At 33.1% G+C, this 25,097-nt stretch overlaps 1 protein-coding gene across 2 annotated transcripts; it reads right to left on the reverse strand.

The window, feature by feature from the left end:
* Window positions 1–4,304: 4,304 nt before the first annotated feature.
* LOC111046794 (Golgi phosphoprotein 3 homolog sauron) lies at window positions 4,305–19,103 on the reverse strand. Of its 2 annotated transcripts, XM_022332430.2 has the most exons (5): window positions 18,755–19,103; window positions 14,648–14,894; window positions 12,581–12,756; window positions 8,576–8,826; window positions 4,305–5,854 (listed from the first exon to the last, which is right to left on the reverse strand). In XM_022332430.2, the coding sequence occupies exons 1-5, from the start codon at window positions 18,941–18,943 to the stop codon at window positions 5,851–5,853; spliced, it is 867 nt and encodes a 288-aa protein (XP_022188122.1). In that variant the 5' UTR covers window positions 18,944–19,103; the 3' UTR covers window positions 4,305–5,850. The 2 variants fall into 2 exon arrangements, with proteins under 2 accessions (XP_022188122.1, XP_022188123.1); XM_022332431.2 differs by lacking the exon at window positions 4,305–5,854 and having other exon boundaries at window positions 8,572–8,826; window positions 18,755–19,089.
* Between the last annotated feature and the right edge of the window lie 5,994 nt (window positions 19,104–25,097).

Here is a 25,097-nt window from a genome sequence, read left to right on the forward strand (position 1 = left end):
GCAGTTTGGATGAAATTTGGTATGCAAGTTCTTTGAAACAAGGCGCAGAAACGTATGTGTAACGATTTTTGATAAGACCTCTGGTTTTTTTTTTTGTAATTTAAAAAACCGTAGACTAACCTCTATCCAGAAAGGATGTGTCTTTGAAGATATAGCAATTCATGTTCATACTTTCTCGCATCTATTCTTACGAGTACATGGTGGCCGAGTTGCTTAAACCGTGGCTTCTCAATATGTAGAACCCAGGTTCAAATCTCGTTCCTACCAAATTTATTTGCAGATGATACTACTTGTTTTATCTTATTCTAATAATATATCATTATAAAATGAATTATTATGATTAGATAGAATAATTAAATTGAATCATATTATTACTATTAAATTGATTTATCAAATTAATTGGAAAAATTATTTTAAAAAATCTTTATTGTATTGGAGTCCAATACTGCAGTTGTAGAAAAAAATCTGTATATAAAGGTAAAATTTGTATGTAAAGGTATAAAATTTGTATGTAAGAGTATAAAGGTTAATTTTTTTGTGTAGTTGAGAAGTTGATATTGTAGTAATTATTCATATTAAATGAAAAAGACTAAGAAATTGTCAAAAACCACATGTTTATTGATACTTAGAAAGACCGGTTTCGGTGATTACTGTACACCATTGTCAATCTCTGATAAACTCTGATAAAGACCGAAACCGGTCTTTCTGAATATCAATGAATCTGTGGTTTTTTGACAATTTCTTAGTCTTTTTCATTTAAAAGGTAAAATTGGTATGTATTTGATATAAAGGTACCTCCTTGATAAGTCCGGTGTCTCTGGAAACAGTGTCTCTAGCACTTTCAATGGAGAAAATAATAGATGACATGGCTGAATCTTCACAATATACTGTACTTTCTTAATGGCCCTTCTCATTAGATTGAAAGTTGTATTCATGAGCGAGGTCTACAGTTCGCAGAACTACTAGCTTTATTCTTGGATTTCATGAAAAATGCAAATCTCCCAGATTTGGTTGATATTCGGTCTATATAGTTATAGAGGTTGACCTAACAAGTGTTGTTCTATAATATGAGATATTTCGCTACAATACAGAGTGAGTTATTCACTGAAACATAGAATCTTTCCTCCACACTCAGATCAGAGTAATTACTCATCTCAAATGCTTATAACTAGGAGTGAATTTCGCCAATGTGATTTAATATTAATTTTTTCCTCGTCAAGAAGCCTACTATATATCATTCCTAACAGATTGAGCGATTTTAATTTTTGACCATTTTTGCAAAAATCCATGATTTTTTTTTATTTATGGATTTCATAAAAATGCAATTGTATTCAATTAGATTGAGATTAGATTTAGATTTAGATTAAATTTAAAAATAGATTAGAAAGATTAAAAATTTAAAGATAAATTAAATTTAGATTTATTTCATTCCTCTCTTAGATTTAGATTAAATTTTGTCGAGTTATTTATTTAAGAGACTCAATAGTTTATTAATATAATTGGGGGAGGACCAACAGGCACAGCCCAAAACTGTCCCTTTCCCGAATTATGTTCCTTCTCCGATGATTCATATACTGGTCCTGATAATATTGTATAACTATTTCAAATTTCTAGTATCACAAAGACAGAAAATATGTTGACATTGAGCTTTAAACTTCAATTATTCATATACTAGTCCAGAAAATATTGGAAGACTATTATTTCTAGTTTTAAAAGATAGAATAAATTATTATTGAGCTTCAAACTCAATGACCCTGACATTGCATGAGTTAAAATTTAGAAGACAGTTCACAGCATAAATTTTGGCAACTACCTACTTCGCGGAGTATTTTCAATATACATAATCATTTCTCCAAGAATAGCTGATGCTTCAAAGCACTTGAAAACTGAGCAAATAAAATCCAAGATGAATGGCAAAATTGGCTGGACTCCAACTATTGCATTTACTGTGATAAGTAGTCTACTAACTTCCCCTTGTGTTGGACTTTACAGTTGAGTGAGTCAATGCATTTCTCCAAGGTCGACTCATTTCGAAAATAGTTTTAGAGAAATTAATTTTTAAAATAGTGAAATTAGTAATATAAATAGTAGAATAGTAATAATATATTGTGATTCATTTTATTAAATAGTAAGCCAAATTCCAGTAACTCATCAGATAGACTAATATAGAATGTTTCAATATATTTTGAATACTGTACAATAATTTATTGCTAAAAATTTTGTGAATATTGTAGAACTACATGACTTAATAACGTATAACCTATTTCGGACTATGTGTTATCTAAATATGGGAGAGGAATAGCACTTCTAGGTTACCTTATTTTTCCTCTCCCTATCATTTTGATAATGTACTTATTGTATAAATGAATGAATAAAGAATCGTGCATTGAGCTTTTAAGCACAATTGTCTGATATGAAGATTAAATACTCTCTGACAAGAAAGATGGGTGAACAGCGTTGCCGATTCTCTGCCTTACAGAGGATAGCTGATACTGGTATATCTTATGTATCACATTAACTGTCCATTCTTTTTGAAAATAATCGATTATATTTTATTCATCAAGAAAATATATTTGTCAATGATTCAGTAATACATTTTTATAATTGAGATTAAATATTTTGATTAATTATATTTCTACATTGTTTACAGCATCAGTGAGTATTGAGCAAAAATGCAGTTATGAAAAAACTAAAAATGAAATTAGAGTAAATTGATTATTAATGAATTGGTTATCAACAAAAATATATTGTGATGAATTGTATGGGAAAAGTACATGAAACAATAGTGATAATGGAAAATAAGTGTGATGTAAAATCATCATGCTATTAATTTCTCTAATGAGAAAAAAACACATTGTTTTAAAAATATATTGATGGAGATAATAATTTTTCAACTATGAGTCTTAATTCAATTACGAAAATAGACTGTAACAATACAGTTTTATTACTGAACTGCATACATGGAGTGACTTGAAAGAAGAAATTCTCATATAGATTTTTTCTGTTCGTAAAAATGATAATCATAGTTTTATCTTGTGATAAAAATTACTATCAAAACATGGAAGTTTCCAATCAATAACCCAAAAATGCTAATTAATTTAACATTGCATAAATAGGATTGTTATTGAAGAAACTGTTTATAAACAGATGAAATATTAATAATACTACGACTGTGACCAATAATGCATTTTCAATTTCAAGTTCAGCTTGAAATATATTGATGGAGATAATAATTTTTCAACTATGAGTCTTAATTCAATTACGAAAATAGACTGTAACAATACAGTCTTATTACTGAACTGCATACATGGAGTGACTTGAAAGAAGAAATTCTCATATAGATTTTTTCTGTTCGTAAAAATGATAATCATAGTTTTATCTTGTGATAAAAATTACTATCAAAACATGGAAGTTTCCAATCAATAACCCAAAAATGCTAATTAATTTAACATTGCATAAATAGGATTGTTATTGAAGAAACTGTTTATAAACAGATGAAATATTAATAATACTACGACTGTGAACAATAATGCATTTTCAATTTCAAGTTCAGCTTGAAATATATTGATGGAGATAATAATTTTTCAACTATGAGTCTTAATTCAATTACGAAAATAGACTGTAACAATACAGTCTTATTACTGAACTGCATACATGGAGTGACTTGAAAGAAGAAATTCTCATATAGATTTTTTCTGTTCGTAAAAATGATAATCATAGTTTTATCTTGTGATAAAAATTACTATCAAAACATGGAAGTTTCCAATCAATAACCCAAAAATGCTAATTAATTTAACATTGCATAAATAGGATTGTTATTGAAGAAACTGTTTATAAACAGATGAAATATTAATAATACTACGACTGTGAACAATAATGCATTTTCAATTTCAAGTTCAGCTTGAAATATATTGATGGAGATAATAATTTTTCAACTATGAGTCTTAATCCAATTATGAAAATAGACTGTAACAATACAGTCTTATTACTGAACTGCATACATGGAGTGACTTGAAAGAAGAAATTATCATATAGATTTTTTCTGTTCGTAAAAATGATAATCATAGTTTTATCTTGTGATAAAAATTACTATCAAAACATGGAAGTTTCCAATCAATAACCCAAAAATGCTAATTAATTTAACATTGCATAAATAGGATTGTTATTGAAGAAACTGTTTATAAACAGATGAAATATTAATAATACTACGACTGTGAACAATAATGCATTTTCAATTTCAAGTTCAGCTTGAAATATATTGATGGAGATAATAATTTTTCAACTATGAGTCTTAATTCAATTACGAAAATAGACTGTAACAATACAGTTTTATTACTGAACTGCATACATGGAGTGACTTGAAAGAAGAAATTATCATATAGATTTTTTCTGTTCGTAAAAATGATAATCATAGTTTTATCTTGTGATAAAAATTACTATCAAAACATGGAAGTTTCCAATCAATAACCCAAAAATGCTAATTAATTTAACATTGCATAAATAGGATTGTTATTGAAGAAACTGTTTATAAACAGATGAAATATTAATAATACTACGACTGTGACCAATAATGCATTTTCAATTTCAAGTTCAGCTTGAAATATATTGATGGGAGATGAGAGTCAAAAGTTAAAACCCTACTAATTAAAATTCAAACAATAATTTCCCCACAAGGCAAATCTTTGCATTCAACGAATAAAACAATCAATTTTTAGTAAACTATTTTCCATATCTTACAACAAATATAAAAGAAGCAGTATTACTATAATAGTTCAATCAAATTACAATTGATTTAAACAAAATTCAAATAACAGTTACAATTCATTCGAATTCTCAAATACTACAATTAATTCAACAATACTATAATAAATTGGAGACAGGGAAAATATTATTGACAATTATAGGTCAAATGAGTTATATTCACCTGAATTTAGAGCTCCAAGTTATTAACCTAATTAAAAAATTCACAACGTTCAAAAAACGTGATGCTTTCAGATAATAACCTCGCACTTGAAAAATTTTGAAAGTCAGTTTTCAATTCATAGATCGATCGAATCATATTTTAAATCAATACATTAAGTTCGATTTTACTTCAGTTGAATGATAACACAATTATTAATTATTATAATGAAAGCACAAATAAAAATTATGAACAGTTTATCACTCTATTCTTCAAAATTCGAGTTTAACATCCAGTATAAAAATAGATTGTGCTCTAACAAATCTTCAAGACATTGTGCTCCTTGCCATGATAATCACTTTTAACTGTCAGCATTTCATATGTAAAGCATCGATGTTTCTCATTCAACTAATACTGACAAGCACAAAGTGAGTCTCATTTCAGGAAAATCAAGAAAAACTTGTAAAAACGAGTGAAATTTATTCAAGTTCCCAATTATTACGATATGTTCAACAGCGGGGAGAGAAGTAACAAACTGAATATAATGAAAATTTCATTTTTCACCAAATAATATATTTAATAATATACTGCAGATAGCCTCAGGAAGCTGCCTATGATCATCACAAGGACCCAGTTGCACGTACGCCCATCAAATTTAACCGCCGTTAATAATTGATGTCAACTAACGGAATGCCAGGAGAGCCAACCTGACAATGCAATGACATCATCCAACGGCGGTTAAATTTGATGGACGTACGTGCAACCGGGCATTTCACTGCCAGTCAACTTAACGCCGATCAAATGTTGATTTGAAATTAGGGACTTGACTGTACAAATAATGATTTATTTAATCGTTGCAACATGATTGCTTCTCATCACCGGCATAATGCACTCTTTCACTTTAATGTCAGTTATAATAATTTCTTTACATCACAGTTTTAGTCCTTTGATTATCTGAAACAGAAGAGAGAAAATATAATTGAATATTGAATTCAGTACAATATTATATAATGTTGATATAGTGAGGTCCACGTTATAATGGCAGTGGAGAAAGATAGAAGAGCAACGTTGCCAACTCCCTGCCTTCTATAAAGGATGCTTGATAACTTATTATATTAAATGCACAATATTATATACTGTGATAATTATACTGAATTCCACGCTATAATGACAGTGCAGAAAGATAGGAGAACAGCATCGCCTTGCCTTCTTTATAGGATGGCTGATACCTTTATATCTGATGTAATATTAACTGTCAATTTTTATTTTAAACTAGATGATTTTTGTTAACTCAAGCCGATTACTGTCGACTACTGTCTTGAGAAGATATCCCATGGTATAGGTCGTAAATGTTGCAAATTTGATGCTGATTTTTGTTGACTCAAACCGATTACTGTCGACTACTGTCTATTATTACTGGTTTGTTGGGGTGAGAGTATAAGAACGGCACAGTATGAAAGACTATCAGCGTCACATAGCTTTACCAAAAGCAAACACAAAGACTATCGGCTAAGGCTTTAGACTCTACTCACACCTACGCGACTCAGGTCGAGAAGAGACTCGACTGTAGTCGAGAGCATATGTTCCCAAATGGTGACACTCAGACCAGTCGACTCTAGTCTCCGCGACTGTCACCATTTGAAAATGCATGCTCTCGACTAGAGTTGAGTCTCTTCTCGACCTGAGTCGCGTAGGTGTGAGTAGAGCCTTAGTTAACAGTGAAATTTGGAGCATAAACGCCCTATTCCATGGGATATTTTCTTATGCTATCTTTTCTCTATGCTTATATTGATCTACAGTTTATAGTTAAGTGTATTTGTAGAGTCTCAGATTGAAAACTATGTCATCAAATGTTGACACCCAGTCTCGACCTTTTTAAAACCGAATTGAAAAATTCAGCCAAGGGAAACACATGGCGCACTTCAGTCGCGCAGTTCACATCATTGACTCATTTCAAATTGTTTTCTAGCAAATAAAATAGTTACCAAAACATCCGAAAGCATATCTTTTGCCACTAAAAGCCATACGAATAAATGGATTAAAACTTGAAGCTACCAGAATGGATACATCAACAGAGTACTGTAACTCCTCTACATTGAATTCTACTTAGGAATCGAAGTCTTAGGCTCAACTCACACTTACGCGACCCAGGTCGAGAAGAGACTCGACTCTAGTCGATAGCATGTATTTCCAAATAGTGACACTCAGACCAGTCGACTCTAGTCTCCACGACTGTCACCATTTGAAAACACATGATCTCGACTAGAGTCGAGTCTCTTCTCGGCCTGAGTCGCGTTAGGCTAGCTTCACACACATTCGGTTTCATTCGGTTCGGTTGGTTACCGAAAACGAATTAGGCTTTCATACATATCAGGTTTTAATTCGTACGGTTCTAATTAGGTATTTTCTTCTCAAACACAGCTGTGTTTAGATTTTCACAATTCATGCTGGTAATAAATAAAAGCTGGTGTTTCAAATAGTAAAGTCGCGTTTACACCAAAGTTATTAACAAAATGTTAATAACTTAATCCATATAAATTCTATTAGATTGAACGAAACTTGACAAACACGTAAATGTTCATCATGTGTATGATAAGTTATGTTCAATCTAATAGAATCTATAAGGATTGAATTATTAACAATTTGTTAATAACATTGGTGTAAACGCAGCTTGAGATGTAATTTCTTGAACAACAAAATTTTCAAGTTGATTAAAAATTGTGAACTATTTGAATAGTTTATTTTTGATTTATATTAATTTTGGACGTTCAGAGTGATTTTTTTTAATTGAAAATTTGTTTCAATTTTGACACATTTGTACCATGTGTTCATCTCTTCTCTCCATTAATGAAATCATGTAATTTTCATGGAAAAATAGAAAAAATAAAAAATCTCCCTGAGTTTTAATTATTTATCTTTATATTTTTTTAGCAAACTATTCATTGAGAAAAAAAAATTGACCATATGATTTTGACATGGAAGATTTTCAAACAGATAATCAAGATAAATCAGGTTAAAATAAAAACAAAAAAGCGAGCGTGTGTAAAAGACTTTGTTTTTATTTCCGGTTTCCTAGCAACGAATTCGAATATGATAAAACCTATTCGTGTCGAGGGGGCGTTCGGTGCTATGCGGTTGCTATTCGGAACCGAATTCAAACCGAATCACCGTTTCACACTTATCGGAATTTGCCGAAAACGAAACGAACGGAACCGAACCGAATGCGTGTGAAAGTAGCCCTTCGCTAGAAACGAATTTGAACCTGATGGAATTTATTAGAGTCAAGTGGGCGTTCGGTTCTATGCGGTTTCTATTCGGTACCGAATTCAAACCGAATTACCGTTTCACACTTATCGGAATTTGCCGAAAACGAAACGAACCGAATGTGTGTGAGACTAGCCTAAGTGTGAGTTGAGCCTTAGGCTCAACTTACACTTACGCGACTCAAGTCGAAAAGAGACTGCGACTCCAGTCTATTCTCGGCGCAGCTTGTGTTTTCAAATGGTGACACTCAGACCAGTCAATTCTAGACTCCACGAACTCACGACTGTGAGACTGAGTCGAGCGTCGACTCGACATGTTGGTCGAGCCTCAACTTGAGTTGCATTAGTACCGTGCATTTTAAATGAAAGTGAGTTATGTTTTATGAATTGATACACTATTAGAATGTCTTACTTGATAGAGGCAGCATAGACAGCCCAGACAATGTCGTGTGGACTGGCGGTGGCCTTGATGCACTCGGCCTCCAAGTCGAGGTCGACCAGTTCGCGCACCCGCTTCATGGCCAATTCGTAGTCGTCGTCATTGAGCGGCGCAAACGCGTTCTCCAGAACGTCAGACGCATGCGCCAACAGCAACAGAGACAGCAGACGCTTGTCCATGCGCTGGGCGTCGTTCACCCATTTGCCCAAAACAGCGTCTTGCACCTACGAAAAACATGAGACAATCAGTCAAGTAGAGTTTACATTATTCAAGTTTCCCTTAATTCAAGTTTTCTTGACTGCAAGTCCATGCGCTGTGCGTCGTTCACCCATTTGCCCTGGAGTGCGTCTTGCACCTACCACTACAAAAGGTCACACAATCAAAAACAGTATCAAGGTTCAATCATCAGAGTAAGGCTCAACTCACACTCATGCGACTCAGGTCGAGAAGAGACACGGCTCTAGTCGAGAGCTTGTGTTTCCAAATGGTGACACTCAGACCAGTCGATTCTAGTCTCCGCGACTGTATTTAAAAACACATGCTCTTGACTAGAGTCGAGTCTCTTCTCGACCTGAGTCACGTAAGTGTGAGTTGAGCCTTAGTATCATCACTTGTCTTGTACCTAAAGTTGGGTTTTGGTTTGTGCTTGAACTGCTGAAGCTGGGCTTTCCTTTGATCGCAAATGCCGTCGTCGACCATGACAGGGTGAGGATCTCAGATTGGGTAGATCTCAATTTGTCTAAATAACCTAAAATATTATGTTCAATTATCTTCTAATGGGAGAGGTTGAGATAATACTTTTTATACTTTTAAATGACAATATGTTGATATTGTTATAAATGTTTGATTTTTGAATAATAAACACAAATAATGAAAAGTTATTAAATCATCTGTTTTAGCACACTTGAAATTTGTAAAATATGAATGTCAACAAAATTTACGCAAAAATGAAAATGCACCTTGACGTCGACCACGACAGGGTCGTGCTTGATTCCAAGATGGCTACAAATCGTGGTCGACAGCTGATGAAGCGTTCTCCTTTGCACGACTCGGTCGTAATGTCAAACGACACACATGCAAACAAAGTTAGGTTATGTGCTATTATATCGATTATAGAGTATTTCAATTAGGCTGAATTACCTTAAAAGCATCAAACTATTTTCATATATTATAATATCTATACTATGTAATTATTTATAATGGATGTGTATATTATCACAGCTCTTTTTTTAAAGAAGAACATAATGAACTATAAGGGCCAAGCCACATGAAGCGTTTTCGCACTGGCGGCGGACAAATTGGCAGGGCAAGAATCTCTCCGATTGGATGATTATCAGCGCCGAAGATAAAGCGAAGTACAAATTGCCCACTAACACGGTTTGAGTAGTAAAAGGAAATTCTAGTGAGTTAGAATTATTCTTATGTTAGTTCTTGAGCTGGTTCCTCTTAGAAGAGTTAGACAGTTCAACTCTAAACTAGAAGGAAAAGAGGAAAATAGTATTTCGTATTTGTGTTTTCAAAGAGACTGATTGATTGTGAATCAGAGAAAATAACTAGTAAAAATTGACATTTTTCAAAATAATAATTCTGAAACCAGAATACTATGATAATATTTGTCAATTTAATTGACCTGAAACACTTTGGGATTTACACTAATTTGTTATTGTTCAATGTACTTCCATGTACTTCCAAATTGTAGAATAATGAATAGAATGAATTATTAATTGCTTGAATGGGTTAACATCATAAGTAAATCATAAGTAATTTTTTAAATAAGTGCAATATTTCTAGAGTTTTTAATTTATTGTGATACATTCTGTGATTCATTTAGAGTATAAAATCAACCTTCAAAATTCAAAATTTTAAATCATCATTTCTGGACCGAAAATCAAGTGACGAAGCAGTGTGTGACTATATAACCTTATCTTTTGGACAACATTAACATTTTATCAAAATTTTTGGAGAGAAATAGTACAGGCTCAGCCTAGTTTTTCCTCCAATGTCATAATTGTATTATGATTATAGTATTTTATACAATAAATAAATGAAATCAAAGCAAAACGTCAGAGACGATAGCAAAAGGAGATATCCCATGGTATAAGGCGTTTATGTTCCAAATTTCACTGTTACCTCAAGCCGGTTATCGTCGATTACTGACGAGTATTGTTGATTATTATTGTCTTGGACGGGCGAAAGCTTATGAATGGCACAGGATAAGAGACTACCGCCGTCACATAGCTTTACAAAAAATAACTAAGTGGACTATCGACTTGAAAAAACAATGACATTTTGAACATAAACCTTGGGATACCTTCATATGCTATATTTCCTCTATGATTATAGCTAGCAACTTTGTAAATCGTACAGTCAAACATTACCCACAGCAATTGGATATAATTCCTGATAAATACTTGTTTATTCAAGACAGAGAAGTGGAAAATAACGTTTTTATTCGTTAAATTTGACAACACAGTCGATACAGGGTTGTCACATTTACAGATATTGGGCTTGCTTGCGAATGCGGCAATTCTGCAGAATCTGGCAATGTCGATATCTAGAAGCCAAAAGTCTCATATTGTTTTATTCAGACCAATATCAATACTGTCAGTAATATCATAGAGAAAAGACAGCATAAGAAGATATCACATGGTATGGGGTGTTTATGTTCAATTTTCAATGTAACTCAAGCCGATAGTCCGAGTAGTTGTTTTTGGTGAAGCTATGTGACGCTGGTAGTCTCACATACTGTTGTGCCGTTCTTAAGGTGCGTACAGATTTACGCGCCGCGAACATAAGCAATTCACTTTTAATCAGCTGATGCCAAGCTTTTTATATCTGTATCTTACCGTTTCTGTAAAAATACAGATATAATCAGCTGATTAAAAGTGAATTGCTCATGTTCGCGGCGCGTATATCTGTACGCACCTTTACACTCTCGCCCCAACAAAACAAAGATTATAGTAAGTAGTCGACAGGGCTAATCAGCTTCAGTTAACATAGAATCGGCTTGAAATTAGGGAAATGAACGGCCTATACCATGGGATATCTTCTTATGCTATCTTTTCTGTATGGTAATATTCACTCTTCTTTTTAGGGCTGAATGTTTAGGATTTTCATTTGGTATTATACACAGTACATTACTGAGACTTGAAACACAATAAAAATCATCAAGTAACTTCTATTTTATTGGAACACTAATGGTTTCAACTCTTCAAGAGCCATTTTCAAGTGTAAATATTAAAAATCTTGATAATTTACACTTTGAAAGAATAGTTGGAACTTGAATTGAATCGGTCTGAAGAGAAAGGGAACATGTAAAAATCAGAATTTTTCAGGGGAGAGAAAAAACTGAATACAGATAAAAGTATTGATAATTTCAAGATTTTTTTTGTCATTAGGGTGCAAACTCTTTTAAGACAACAATTTTAATCCAGTATAAGCACTTATATAAGATTCACCCCTTAAAATTGAGTTTTTTGTTAACCTCCTATTACTCATGATGATGTTATAAATTATCACTCTTCAACTTTTACAATAAACATCTCAACCGAAAGCAATCTAACCTCAAAGCAACGCGTGAATCAAAGGTAACCTAACAATCGCATAAAAATCACAACTGACAAACAGCTAATTTTCGAATGTTCGGCGTTGAAAGGGAACATGCGCGTCATGACTAGTTCCCTTTCACTCCAGTACAGCAAAAATACGATATCTGTTTCTTGAATAAAGAGAATGCTGACATGTTCCCTTTCAACTCCAATCGATGGAGTAAACAACTCATTTCAACCAAAAAAAAATGAAAAATTATGACATGTTCCCTTTCTCCTCAGGCCGATTCAATTGTTGCAATAAATTAAAGGGTATTGGATGATTTCTATTGTGTTTTAATTGTCACATTAAAATGCTAAACATTTTCAAAAAGCTGTAGGTTCTCTTCTCTTATTTTGCAATAATTTTAATGATTGACTTGAGTATTACCTTTTTGACTAATCTCGATTTGGCAACGTTGTCTGTGAGTGGATGCGTCGTCATGTCGAAAAGTAGGAAATTCTGTTTTTCTGTGGTCAGTACACCCTTTTCCACCAGATTTTTAGCTAGCCTTTCTCTCACGTTTTTCAGTTGGTATCTTAGTTTTAGAGGGTTCCACGTTTCACCTGCAAAGTAAGAATAGTTCCTTGTTATTATACAGAATTTATTAATGCCATTTTTTTTTATCTACATGTATACGATTACAATACCGAACTCTCCTAAATAAAAAAAATAATTTAGCGCATAACGGAATGGCCCACTGATGTCATTCAAAACAATTAAAACCAGGGGACATCTCGTTATGCGCTACCTGTAGCACCTCTGTCCATGCATAACTGCCTTTCCTATACTAACTAAGGTGATATATTAAACTGTAGTTGAATTGGAAGCAATAATTTGATTTCTAATAAATTATAATCTCACATCACTATGGTTGCCACACACACACACACACATCGATTTTTGTTCGTACGGTATTTTGCCTTATATATAAGATTAAACGGGACTTGACAAACATCATCTGTTTGAAATCATCTGTTCAATCTAATAAAATTTATAAGGACGGCAACAAATCGTACGAACAAAAATCGATGTGAGTGTGCGGGGTTTTACACACATAGATTTTTGGCCGTACGATTTTTCCGTCCTTATAAATTCTATTAGATTAAACATAACTTGGCAAACAGATGATGTGTTCACATGTTTGCCAAGTTCCGTTGAATCTGGTAGATCTCATGAGGACGGCTTAACATTAAATGTTTAAAAAACGGTGTGTGTGTGTGTGTGTGTGTGTGTGTGTGTGTGTGTGTGTGTGTGTGTGTGTGTGTGTGTGTGTAACTGGCTTTACTGGTAGTCGAGACGAAAAATATTGTACATGACTTGGCCATGAATGTCTCAGCAAGCCTGGACAAGGAATGAATTGAACATGCTTGTACCATAAACACATACTTCCCGGCCTCGTGATATAAAATACTATTCACATGTGAATTATTGTGTGTTCTCACCACTGAGATACTCGATCCAACTCTGCACGGTTTGGGACGGATCAGTGTCTGGTATGTGCCTCAGCGCTGCCTCGTCAACAGTACATCCCCTGTGGGCGTCTCACTCTTAACAAGCACCTTGACCCTATAATATAACTATTGAACTATCCGTCTAGCCTGAGGGGTTCGCCCCCTAAATCCCGGCTCGATCAGCCAGAAATGAGACACACAGGCTCGCTTCGCTCGCTCGCATTGTTAATTCAATCTTGCTACCTCCCGTCAAATAGTCAATACAGACTTTCAGGCTCGGTTCAATCACCAGTTGACTCAGAAATCGTCCAAAACCGCTGAAAACGCCGGTTTATGGCCTATCTCTGACGCCATTTCAAAGTACACCCAACAGAACATTTTGTAAACCTTAGTTGAACCAGTGTACCAAATCAACTTCAAGTTCTTATAAATCTGAGGAGAAGCAGAAAACCCCGATTTAGGGCGTATGTATCTTTGACGAAATTTAAAAGCCCTTTTAATACAACATTTACACACCTTTGCTCAACATTTTCTCTCAAATAGCTCTTGAAACACTCCAGAGAACGTGAGAAAAACACTGGTATACGCTGGATACACTGAAATTTTGAAGATCTATGAAGACGAAATTATTAAACCCTAGAAGAGCCTTAGCTAAACACAGAACGAAATTTAAAAGCCCTTTTAATACAACATTTACACACCTTTGCTCAACATTTTCTCTCAAATAGCTCTTGAAACACTCCAGAGAACGTACCACATACCTGTAAAGTTTGAACTTATCCCTTATTGGTTCAGTAGAATTTAGTTTTCTTTACGAGTGTGGCATTTTGAGTTTATAAATACTTTATTTATATTTCGGTGTTATATATGGATATGAATTCCTCACCGCTGAGATACTCGATCCAACTCTGCACGGTTTCAGACGGATCAGTGTCTCGCATGTGCTTCAGTGCTGCCTCGAGCACCTTGACACCACAAATAACTATTGAAAGGCTCGACTCACCACTGAGATACTCGATCCAACTCTGCACGGTTTCAGGCGGATCAGTGTCTCGCATGTGCTTCAGTGCCTCGTCCAACAGTACATCCCCTGTCGGCGTCTCACTCTTGACGAGCACCTTGCGACTGAGAAGTCCCTTACGGCGCATGCCCGCCTTCTCCAGCTCGATGCGACCGCGCAAGCCCAGTTCGATAAGGATGCAGCCGCGAAGGCCTGACGAAATCGAATCGTTCCAGAATGATGTGTAGCCCTGGACAAAAACATCAGATTAGATAGGTTACATTATAGGTTAGATAGTGTAATACACTATGAAGAGCCAATAAAAAATGTACAGTAGATGACGTGTAAACAAGAGTGACAAAAATCACATTTAATAGTAAGTTAGATAGTCGGTTGAGTGAGACAGTAACAAAAAATGTCATACAGTAGATGTGAAATGTTTATACAGTAGATGTTAAGCCCTAAACGAGTCGAACATAAAATTTAATTGTAAGGTGGATCGTTGAGAAACGATATCATAAGAAGATATGCCATGCCATATGATACAGTATTACGAGTTTATGTTGAAAATTTCAAACCAATTTTTGGCTTGCTATTGTCGATTACTGTCGACTATTGCTTCTTGGCCGGGTAAGAGTGCATGGAGGGCACAGTATAAGAGACTACCAGTGTCACAGCTTCACGGAAAAGAACTAAACCTCAACGATTTTCTAATAGTTGAATATGAAAAAGAGCTATTTCCAGGGAAGATTAAAAATAAAAGAATTATGGATAATGAAACAGAATATTTCATCTCTACAATGGCAATGAGTGGACCATCTGCATGGCGTTGGCCAGAGAAAGAAGACATAGTGTGGTATAAGAGAGGTAATGTCTTGGGCAAAATGAACCCACCTACAGTGGCTAACTCCAGAGGAATTTGCCTAGTTCCTGAAATCAGGAAATTTAAAGCCAAAGTTAACGAAGACCTTTAGACTGACCATGTAAATAAACTAAGTACTATGCTTACCAACTTATTATTGAATGTCAGTCAGTTTTCTTTAAATAATTTTCATATTTTTGTACTCTGTTTGAAAAATTAAATAGAACTCAATGTTATTGTTGTTTTATTATGTAATAATAATGTTTGTATTTGAATATAATGTTTGTTGATTTATTATGAAATTAGGAAATTCAAATCAAACATTTTCAACAAAGACCTTTAGACTGACCATGTAAATAAACTTAATCAAGTACTATGCTTACCAACTTATTATTGAAAGTTGATCAGTTTTCTTTAAATAAGTTTCATATTTTTGTAATATATTTGAAAAATTAAATAGAACAACTCAATTTTATTCTAAAACTGCTTTGTTTTGTCCTTTATTAAGTTTATCCCTAACCAAGTGTTTCATATGAAAATGAAGGATGGACATGTTTCCCAAAATAGGGCATAAGCGGCGGGTCCTATATAATATAGTATAATGTGTTACACTGTCTTGAATATCTATCATGTAAGTAAGAATATCAATAAACAAGTAAGTACCTACTAATTTATTCAACTCATTTAATTTGGCTTTCAGACTTATTTGATACTTACAAAATGAAAACTTTATTTTGAGATACTGAGGGGTCAGGTATTAGACCATCAGGGGTCAGGTTTAAAATCACACTGAAATTTGGGGGTCAAGATTGGGGGGGATCATATCATGCATTATTTCAAAATGAAAATACAAAATTAAAAAATCAAGCTGAAGTGTTTAAAAATATGTTTTAATTGGTATACTTTTGAACCTATAATTTATTGAAAACATAGTAAAAAAAGAATAACATGGATTTCACAAAAAAAAATGTTTAAATGAAATAAATCCTTAATGGGGTCAGCTACTGGTACAGTTACCTTAGGTGGACTATCGACTTGAAAAAACAGTGAGATTCGGGATCATAAATTCCCTATACCATAGAATATAGTATAGGTGTCTCATGGTGTATTTTCTCTATGGTTGGATGGATAGATAGTGAGTTGGGCAAGAGATTTCAAAGAACATGACGCCAATACCATGAAGATAACACATCTAAATCAAAATTCAATAAATTTACATACGTTTTAAATGAATTAATCAGAACGTTTTGTAAATAAATTAAGAAGTCTGAAAAGACTAAAAGTAGTTGGTTCTCCAAATAAAAAAATGATGAGATAAAAACCAATACCTAACCTTCAATTCAATTATTTGTCACAGTTGGTAAAAAATATTGAAATTAACAATAGTCATACATTGATAAATAGCAAACAATACGAATAATACAACATGCTAATATAGGCCTACTAAAAATCAAGTACAGTAGCCTACTAGATTCCTACTGATCACTAAACAATTCTAAAATGATGGTTGGCTCTAGATTAATTAGATTTCAAACTGGCTGTGATGACTATATAGGCTTCACCTTGGCCTTGAATGACCCAAGTGACTGGTAACTCCTTATATTTTCTGGTAGGATTTTTTCCAATTTCCAATGTATTGGGATTTTTCTCATGGACGTTTTTCCTATGATGTTAATTGTGCCTTTTGTTATACTGTTGGCTGTCAGGATCCTATTGTCACATTCATTTTTCAATTTATAGGAATAGAGAGCTACATGATAAACTTGAAGATTTGGAACTGTGAATATTCTATGTCTTAGGAATAATGGCTTACAAACGAAGGCTTCCGTTTATATCCCGACGCATCCTTTACATATTCAGAGGCACTTTACAAAAATAATGACACAAATTTCAATCTGGGACGAATGCGTAGGATTTTTATGATTACAGTATTTCCATCCAATTATCTGATGAGAATGATTCATTTCAAAATTATATTACTAGCTAAGGCAATCCCAAAACTCTCCATGCTAAATTGATATCATTCTTTCAACTGATAAGTGAATAATTTTATATTATTCCACTCCAAATTCAGGCAAAATAAGCCTGTAAATTAAAACCTGATGATAAATAAATCTTTTTGGTTTCTATTATTAAAAACTGTACTGTACCATAATTTTGTGTACCAGCACAAATTGTAAACAGTAAGTTATAGCGAAAAAGCTCATAATTTTCGATGATTTTTTATCAATTTTTCTCTTTTAAGCCATATATTTTTTTAATTAGTTTTTTTTTAAATTGTTGTATGTAGGTACTTTAAGGTCTATAAGAGCATACTACCATACTGAATTACAAGAGACATCCGCTTTTAGGAGATAAGAGTTATCAATTTTTATTATTATAAATACTATTAACAGTATGGCAACACGTGGGTTGAAGGAAAATATTTAATTCTAATTTAAGTTACCATCAAAATCACGGTAGCCTATAGACCTACTAATAAACTCATACAGACACTTATATTTAGGTTTAAAGATCTGTCCTCCTTCATGATAGAATTTAAACAATCTGAACATAATTGTTTCTATATAATTACAGATATATAGAGGGATTGGGTCTAGTACATATTTTGAATATCAGAAAATAGAACTGTCAAAACAGTCAAGAGTAATGGCAAAGATTGAAATAGTTTCAAACTTGCATAAACGATTTGCATCAAGTCAAAGCTTATACAATAGTTCATTGGAGTAATGAGGCAGAAATTTTAAATATTATGAGGAAAAGTTAAAAATGATTAGATATGTGTAATGAGCTAGCCTTTTTAAAGTAAATAGTTCACTAAATGCAAAGAGCAAAGAAAAAACAATTTTGTTTCTCTCTGTCAAAGAAACAGCATAACACTTGCTTCTATTATTGTAAAGTAAATTTATGAATAGATCATAATTTTATTTATAAAAATAGTAAAAGTAAATTGATCAGAAAAATTGTTCAGTTCACCATTACAGAAAAGTCTGTTTACAGTCAAGATTACATGACATATAACATTGAGATTAAAAATTAATTCAATATAGAATGTTTCTAGTACAACAAAGTATTGAACGACGTAAGTAACTGATAAAGTTCATACTTGATTTTGCAAACGTGTGACTACCTATACTGACATCCTTCACAATGTCGCCTATTTACAAACAAGGTAGTTTTGTACTAGCTTACTACACAAGAAAGTTAACATAACTCAGTTGGAGTTGTGTTGTAAATGAAGTATTTACCTCTTTATCTTTCAATCCTAAGAGAAGAACTTCTTCCATTAGCGTTAACCTCGTTTCTTTAGAATCTCCATCCTCGGGATCATCTTCTCTATCTGTTTTTTTGTCTTCTGAATCTTGACTTTCTCTTGTAACACCAGAGTTTTCGCGGTTTACATTCCGCCTCTGGATAAGTCCATCACCACGATTCATTATAAACACTTAGTACTAAACAGAATAGTAATTAAAAATTGATAGAAAGTAATATTTAACCCAAATTAAATATCTGACACATTACACATTGCTTCATAACTAATCACACCCGAGATAAGAATAATGGCGACTGATCTTGCTGATGTTTCAAGTCAGGGACACCACTACAACGGAGGCCATTTTGCATTCCTGTCAGAAATATTTACAGCTGTTGAGGCTGAAAAACGTTTAAAATTTTCCTTTATTTTCAAGTACTAAAAGCATAATTTTCCACCAATAGTAACATTATATATTAAAAAAGCTATTTTAATCAATCGTATTGCTTTTTTAAGTAAAAATTGGTATAGTATAAAATAAACATGTTTCTTTTTCAGTTGGTATAACTGAGTAACTTCAGTTGGTATAACTGGTCTCTTTTTTCAGTTGGTAAACTTTCCCACAGACTGTGTATCGTGTCGGTTGAGTTTTTGAATATGGTGAGTTATTGGTTTTTTACTTAGCAAGTAAATTAATTTTCTGTTTATTAATTCAGTAAATACTAATATAATATTGGTTTGTTTTCAATTGTATTAATGTCAACTTCTAGGTTTCTGAGAGTGTTTCGTCTGTAAGAGCCAAACAAATGGTACCGGTACCTAAGTTTTCTTGGTTAAAATATTCATGTAAATTTAAGTTTTTCTTACTAAACAATAGGATAGGGCTCAAAGTAATTGAAAGCGTATTTCTATTTCCATAGTTGACTAAGTTCACCTTTAATTATTTTGTTGTATCTAGTCTCATTTGTTTAGAAGAATTTTTACACTTCTTACTAAACAAAAGGATAGGACTCAATGTAATTGAAAGCTTATTTTAATTTCTATAGCTGACTAAGTTCACCTTTAATTTTTTTCTTGTATCTAGTCTCATTTGTTTAAAAGATTTTTTTAGGAAATTTAGTAGTACTGTAATTTGTTTGAATTTATCTTGTTAGGATTGTGCAGGCTAGTGAAGGTTTGTTGCAGGCATAATTATGTTTGTAACTTGTTTGAATTGAACAAACAAGTTATCTTATCGCTAGTTATTGGGTTGCTTGCACAATCTTATCATAGTTATAGGATTGTTTCAAGCGATCAAATTTGTGAATTGATAGTCAAAGTTTTAACTTTGATACTTGTTTCATTCAATTCATTTTTTTTAACTCACTTTTGTTTATTTATTTGTATTGTTTGTTTGGGCTTGGTGTGTATGAGTTCTATATTATATTTGAACTCATTCTTGTTTGTTTGTTGATTTGTATTGTTTGGATTTATTGTTGTGTGAGTTCAAAATGAGTGAAAAATTTGAAATACAGATCAAATTTCTGAAACGTATTTGTTGATCCATTACTGAGTTGCAGAAATCTTAGAAATACATTCATTATTTCTCTAATTAATCAATGCATTTCTACAATTGAAAAACTCAACAATTCATCAACATAGCATTGATAGTTAAGGCTGTGCAAAGGCTAAAAATAAACTTTCTATTGATAATATTTTTCAAAGTTTTTCGATTCGTATATCATCAAGTTATCTAAATAAGAAAGTTTTCTCTGGAAAACATTTTTTTTCCGATCATTACTTTTTAGATATGAGCGCCTAAAGTTTAAATTTTCGGGACAGATTATTTCAAATTCGGTAAGAGATAAAGCCATGAGATTTAGAGAATTGATTCTTCGTGGTATTGTTGATCTAGTAAAACAAAAATTTTCTGAAAATATCAATTTTTGATAAAGTTATCCAATTTACTAAAAATGACCAAAAATAACTTTTTGTTGAGATTAACATTTTGTTAATAACTTTGGTGACACTCAGCTTAAGTGTAATAAAAAACCTCTGGATTTTAGGCTACACAAATGTAAAGATCACGAATGAATTCCTAATATATTTAATTAAAATATAAATAACTAGCCGTCAGACTCGCTTCGCTTGCCATATCCGTCTAGCCAGGGGGCTCCGCCCCCTGGACCCCCGACTGGATCGTCCAAGAATCAGCAGGCTCGCCTGCATTTTTCATTTGTAGGACGATCCAGTCGGGGGTCCAGACTGAACGTCTGGCTAAACAGATATGGCGAGCGAAGCGAGCCTGACGGCTAGTAATATAATATCCCCAGGAATAGCTCTGATTGAAGTAGCAGTGCCCAATCAATTTTTCCGCGATTAATGCATTTCAATCTTCAACTTGGTGCCAACCTAACAAAGTCAACTCAACTTAATGCCAACCTGACAAAATTACTAATTTAGTTACCAGTTAACAACTGTTTCGAAGAGGTACTTTCTCTAGATTATAGTTCTATATTAACATATGGTATGGCCATTTTTCAATTATAATTAAGAGAATAAGAAGAATATACATGCTAAAAGACGAACTTTAAACCCTTAAAAACCACCCTTAGAGTTGAAATATCGCCAAAAGATTTCTTAGTGCGCCTCTAAAGGGCCAACTGAACATACCTACCAAATTTGAACGTTTTTGGTCCGGTAGATTTTTAGTTCTGCGAGTGAGTGAGTCAGTCAGTCAGTGAGTGAGTGAGTGCCATTTCGCTTTTAAATATATAGGCTATAGAAGATAGAAGATAGATAAAATATCTGATAACAAAAGCATAAGAAGAAAACACAAGTCGTATGATGATTCAATATCATCACATTCCTTTCTCCTTTAAGAATTTAATTAATAGTCTTTCAAATAGGGAGGCACTTTGCGCTCTCTACAAGATCTTTGCAGGATGCCATGAGGAGGATCTGCATGATCACTCAGGCTTGATCCTGTAGGCCTACTGCTTGTATCATCATGATTTTTATAATCATTTTCTCGATTGTTCTCAGGTTCTGCTTGATCACTCAGGCTTGATCCTGTACTTGTATCATCTTGATTTTCATCTCATTTTTCAAAACAGGAATTTCGAGTTTAGAAAAGATTTGAAATTTTGAATACGATGGACATGAATGTGTTGAATAGAATTTGAATAGAATTTTTTTTTCAACCAACTTACCAATACAAGTTTTGTATAGCTTAGAATAACCACTGACAGTTATTATTGAATGAATATCCTCCATGACATTGGTAAAAAGATTGTAGGTTAGGCTAAATATAATATTTTTAGTTATATTTCATAAGTTAAATTTCGTCGATTAACTTTTCATCTACAAATAGGCTAGGTATTCAGTTTTTCCTCCTCTTTGTTAAAAAAAAATATTCAATATATTTCATGTAGTTGGAAAACAATATTGCGACGTAATACTTCACTTTAGCCAGGTTCTATCTATTTTTCGTTAATGTTTGCAATTAGCATTGGACAAGTGTTCGATATTGCATATTTTTTGTTAATTTTATTATTAACGGTTGAGGTTCTTTCTATTTTTTGTTAATGTTCGCAATTAGCATTGGTAAAATGGTTAACATTGCATATTTCTTTATTAATCGTAGTTTAAACGGTTGTCTTGTTTTTATTTTTCAGAAAGATGAAGGAATCGGCCAGTTTTATTTCAAGTCTGATTGAGAAAATCAAACAAGATAACATCAAAACTGCACTGGAAAAAGTCGAGGTAAGAATATTATTAGAATTATAATTGAAGCATAGATACTCAAATTCCCGAGTTTTTACATTCATAATGTTTCTGATTTATTACTACTAGTAGTTTTGTGAACAGTAGACCTCATGCAGTTTTCTCATCCACAAGTATCTGATGTCATCTGTTCTACATCTGTTCTACTTGATTCAGTTGAATTACAATTCACAGTTGAATCATAATTCACTCTTAAAAACTGTTATTTGTTTTCTCCAAGATCAAAAATTCACTTATGTTAATAAACACATAATCGATGTTGAAGATGTACGAATTGCGTTCCACAGAGTGCAGGAGAGACAGAATTCGGTCTGAAAAGCGCCACCAAATGCCTGATTGAAGTGCAACTTGTGCTAAGCAAGGGATTCTCGGGGGACAGGAATGTGACCAGTGCCACCAATGATGTGTTCCTATTGGCCAAACGGTGTCTGGATGTCATCGAGCACAACCAATGGGAGATCGACAATTCACGACTGCTCCCCTGTGTCTACTATCTCGTCAAGTATTTCCTGGCCAAGGTGTGTGTGATCTTACATTGGCTACTCTTTCATCTAGTTTAATAAATTTAGAAAACTGAATGAAAAAGACTAAGAAATTGTCAAAAACCATAGATTCATTGATACTTAGAAAGACCGGTTTCGGTTATTACACCATTGTCAATCTCTGATAAACAAAACCACAGATTTATTGATACTTAGAAAGACCGGTTTCGATTATTACACCATTGTCAATCTCTGATAAACAATGGTGTAATATCAAATAGGTACATACCTTTTAAATGAAAAACACTAAGAAATTGTCAAAAAACCACAGATTTATTGATACTTAGAAAGACCGGTTTCGGTTATTACACCATTGTCAATCTCTGATAAACAATGGTGTAATATCAAATAGGTACATACCTTTTTAATGAAAAAGACTAAGAAATTGTCAAAAAACCACAGATTCATTGATACTCAGAAAGACCGGTTTCGGTTATTACACCATTGTCAATCTCTGATAAACAATTGTGTAATATCAAATAGGTACATACCTCTTAAATGAAAAAGACTAAGAAATTGTCAAAAAACCACAGATTTATTGATAGGCCTACTCAGAAAGACCGGTTTTGGTCATTATCAGAGTTTGTCAGAGATTGACAATAGTGTAATTACCGAAGCCGGTATTTCTAAGTATCAATAAATCTGGTTTTTGACAATTTCTTAGTCTTTATCATTCAATATGAATAATCAAGACAATAGTAAGTAGCAAGTAGGTAATAATATTATTATTATAGCAAGTAGGTTCTTATAGTTGGCCAAACGAAAAAGTGTCCCTCAAGGTCAAAGCTTGCTCTTGACACCACCACCCGTCTCTACCAACACTGTTGCCACTTTGTACTAAGGGTGGCTAGTAAGAGAGAAAGTGAATGTGTGTGTGAGAGAGGGTGTGATAGTGAAGTATTGTTATTGTGGGGAGTATTGTTTGTCTTCTCTGGATTGTTAATTATGACGAGGACAATATAGTTCACAGTTTTACAAATGTATTGTAATTTATTGTATGGATGAAGATATAATGTATTGTTTGTATGAATGTATAAGCCTGGATGAAGTGTGATGGGAATCAAATGAGAATTCATGCAAATTGAAAAATGCAGAGTGAAGTGGGCACTACAAGAATATTGACTAAAATAAATAAAATTAGGCTACCTCACTCCACTTCCAATTGATTATTATAAAAGTCTTCAAGTAACCTTTATGAAGTAATAGCTCAGTTTATAAATAGTTGCATTTATAAAGCAAAATCTAATCATCATTATAAAATTGGATTTCTTGATGTCATGACTCAAGAAAGAGTTATACATTATACATAACAATATTCTTTCCTTCATTTCATGATGTTGAAGAATATAGGGGATGATGGGAGGAGGTAACGGGGGATGTTATTGTTCTAACATCAAAGAATGACACAATAGAACTTTTGAACCTGCCGTGCTCAAAAGAATTTATGACAGGTATAGTGACGGAAAAGAGGAAGAGGGAAGGTATGAGAAGGAAAGAGTGATGTTCAGGGTGTAGAAATATAGTCAATGTATATAGACTGGTCGAGTGAGGGGTGGACAACAGTGGCAACATTGCAGTGGCCTTGAGAGACCCATTTTCGCTTGGCCAACTATAGTATAGACTTAACAGGTATTCAAGGTATCTCTTATATCATATCAGCTCATTCTCAAGTTCAATTTCAACTATTCATCATCTCTCTATTGATCCATTCATAATATTACATTTTATTATATCTCTGTATATTTTATATTGTATTTGTATTTCTTGCTAACGACGTGGTTGAGTGGACATTATAGCCCAAACTTCGCCACGTCAACAAATGAAAAAATATTTATTTTTCAACTATTTCATTCGTGAATTCATCAGAAATAGAAACGTTTGTAGTGTAGTAACATTAATCCCCTCATCATCAACTGGGCTTGAAATACTTGTGGAGAGTTGCCTTTGTAAATAAATACTTGAGATATTTCTTCATAACCATAGACATAATTGAATCAATTTATTGGTTTTTAATTTTCAGGATGAACTTGC

The sequence above is a fragment of the Nilaparvata lugens genome, chromosome 2 (genome assembly GCF_014356525.2).
Source record: "Nilaparvata lugens isolate BPH chromosome 2, ASM1435652v1, whole genome shotgun sequence".
Taxonomy (NCBI): Eukaryota; Metazoa; Arthropoda; class Insecta; order Hemiptera; family Delphacidae; genus Nilaparvata; species Nilaparvata lugens.

Bases quoted from the DNA above. Each gene is read 5' to 3' on its own strand.
- LOC111046794 (XM_022332430.2), bottom strand. From the start codon at position 18,943: ATGAATCGTGGTGATGGACTTATCCAGAGGCGGAATGTAAACCGCGAA. The intron at 12,757-14,647 runs GTGAGTCGAGCC...CTTACTTTGCAG, and splicing joins TTGGATCGAGTATCTCAGTG to GTGAAACGTGGAACCCTCTA. The intron at 8,827-12,580 runs GTAATACTCAAG...TGTTTTTCGTAG, and splicing joins AATCGAGATTAGTCAAAAAG to GTGCAAGACGCTGTTTTGGG.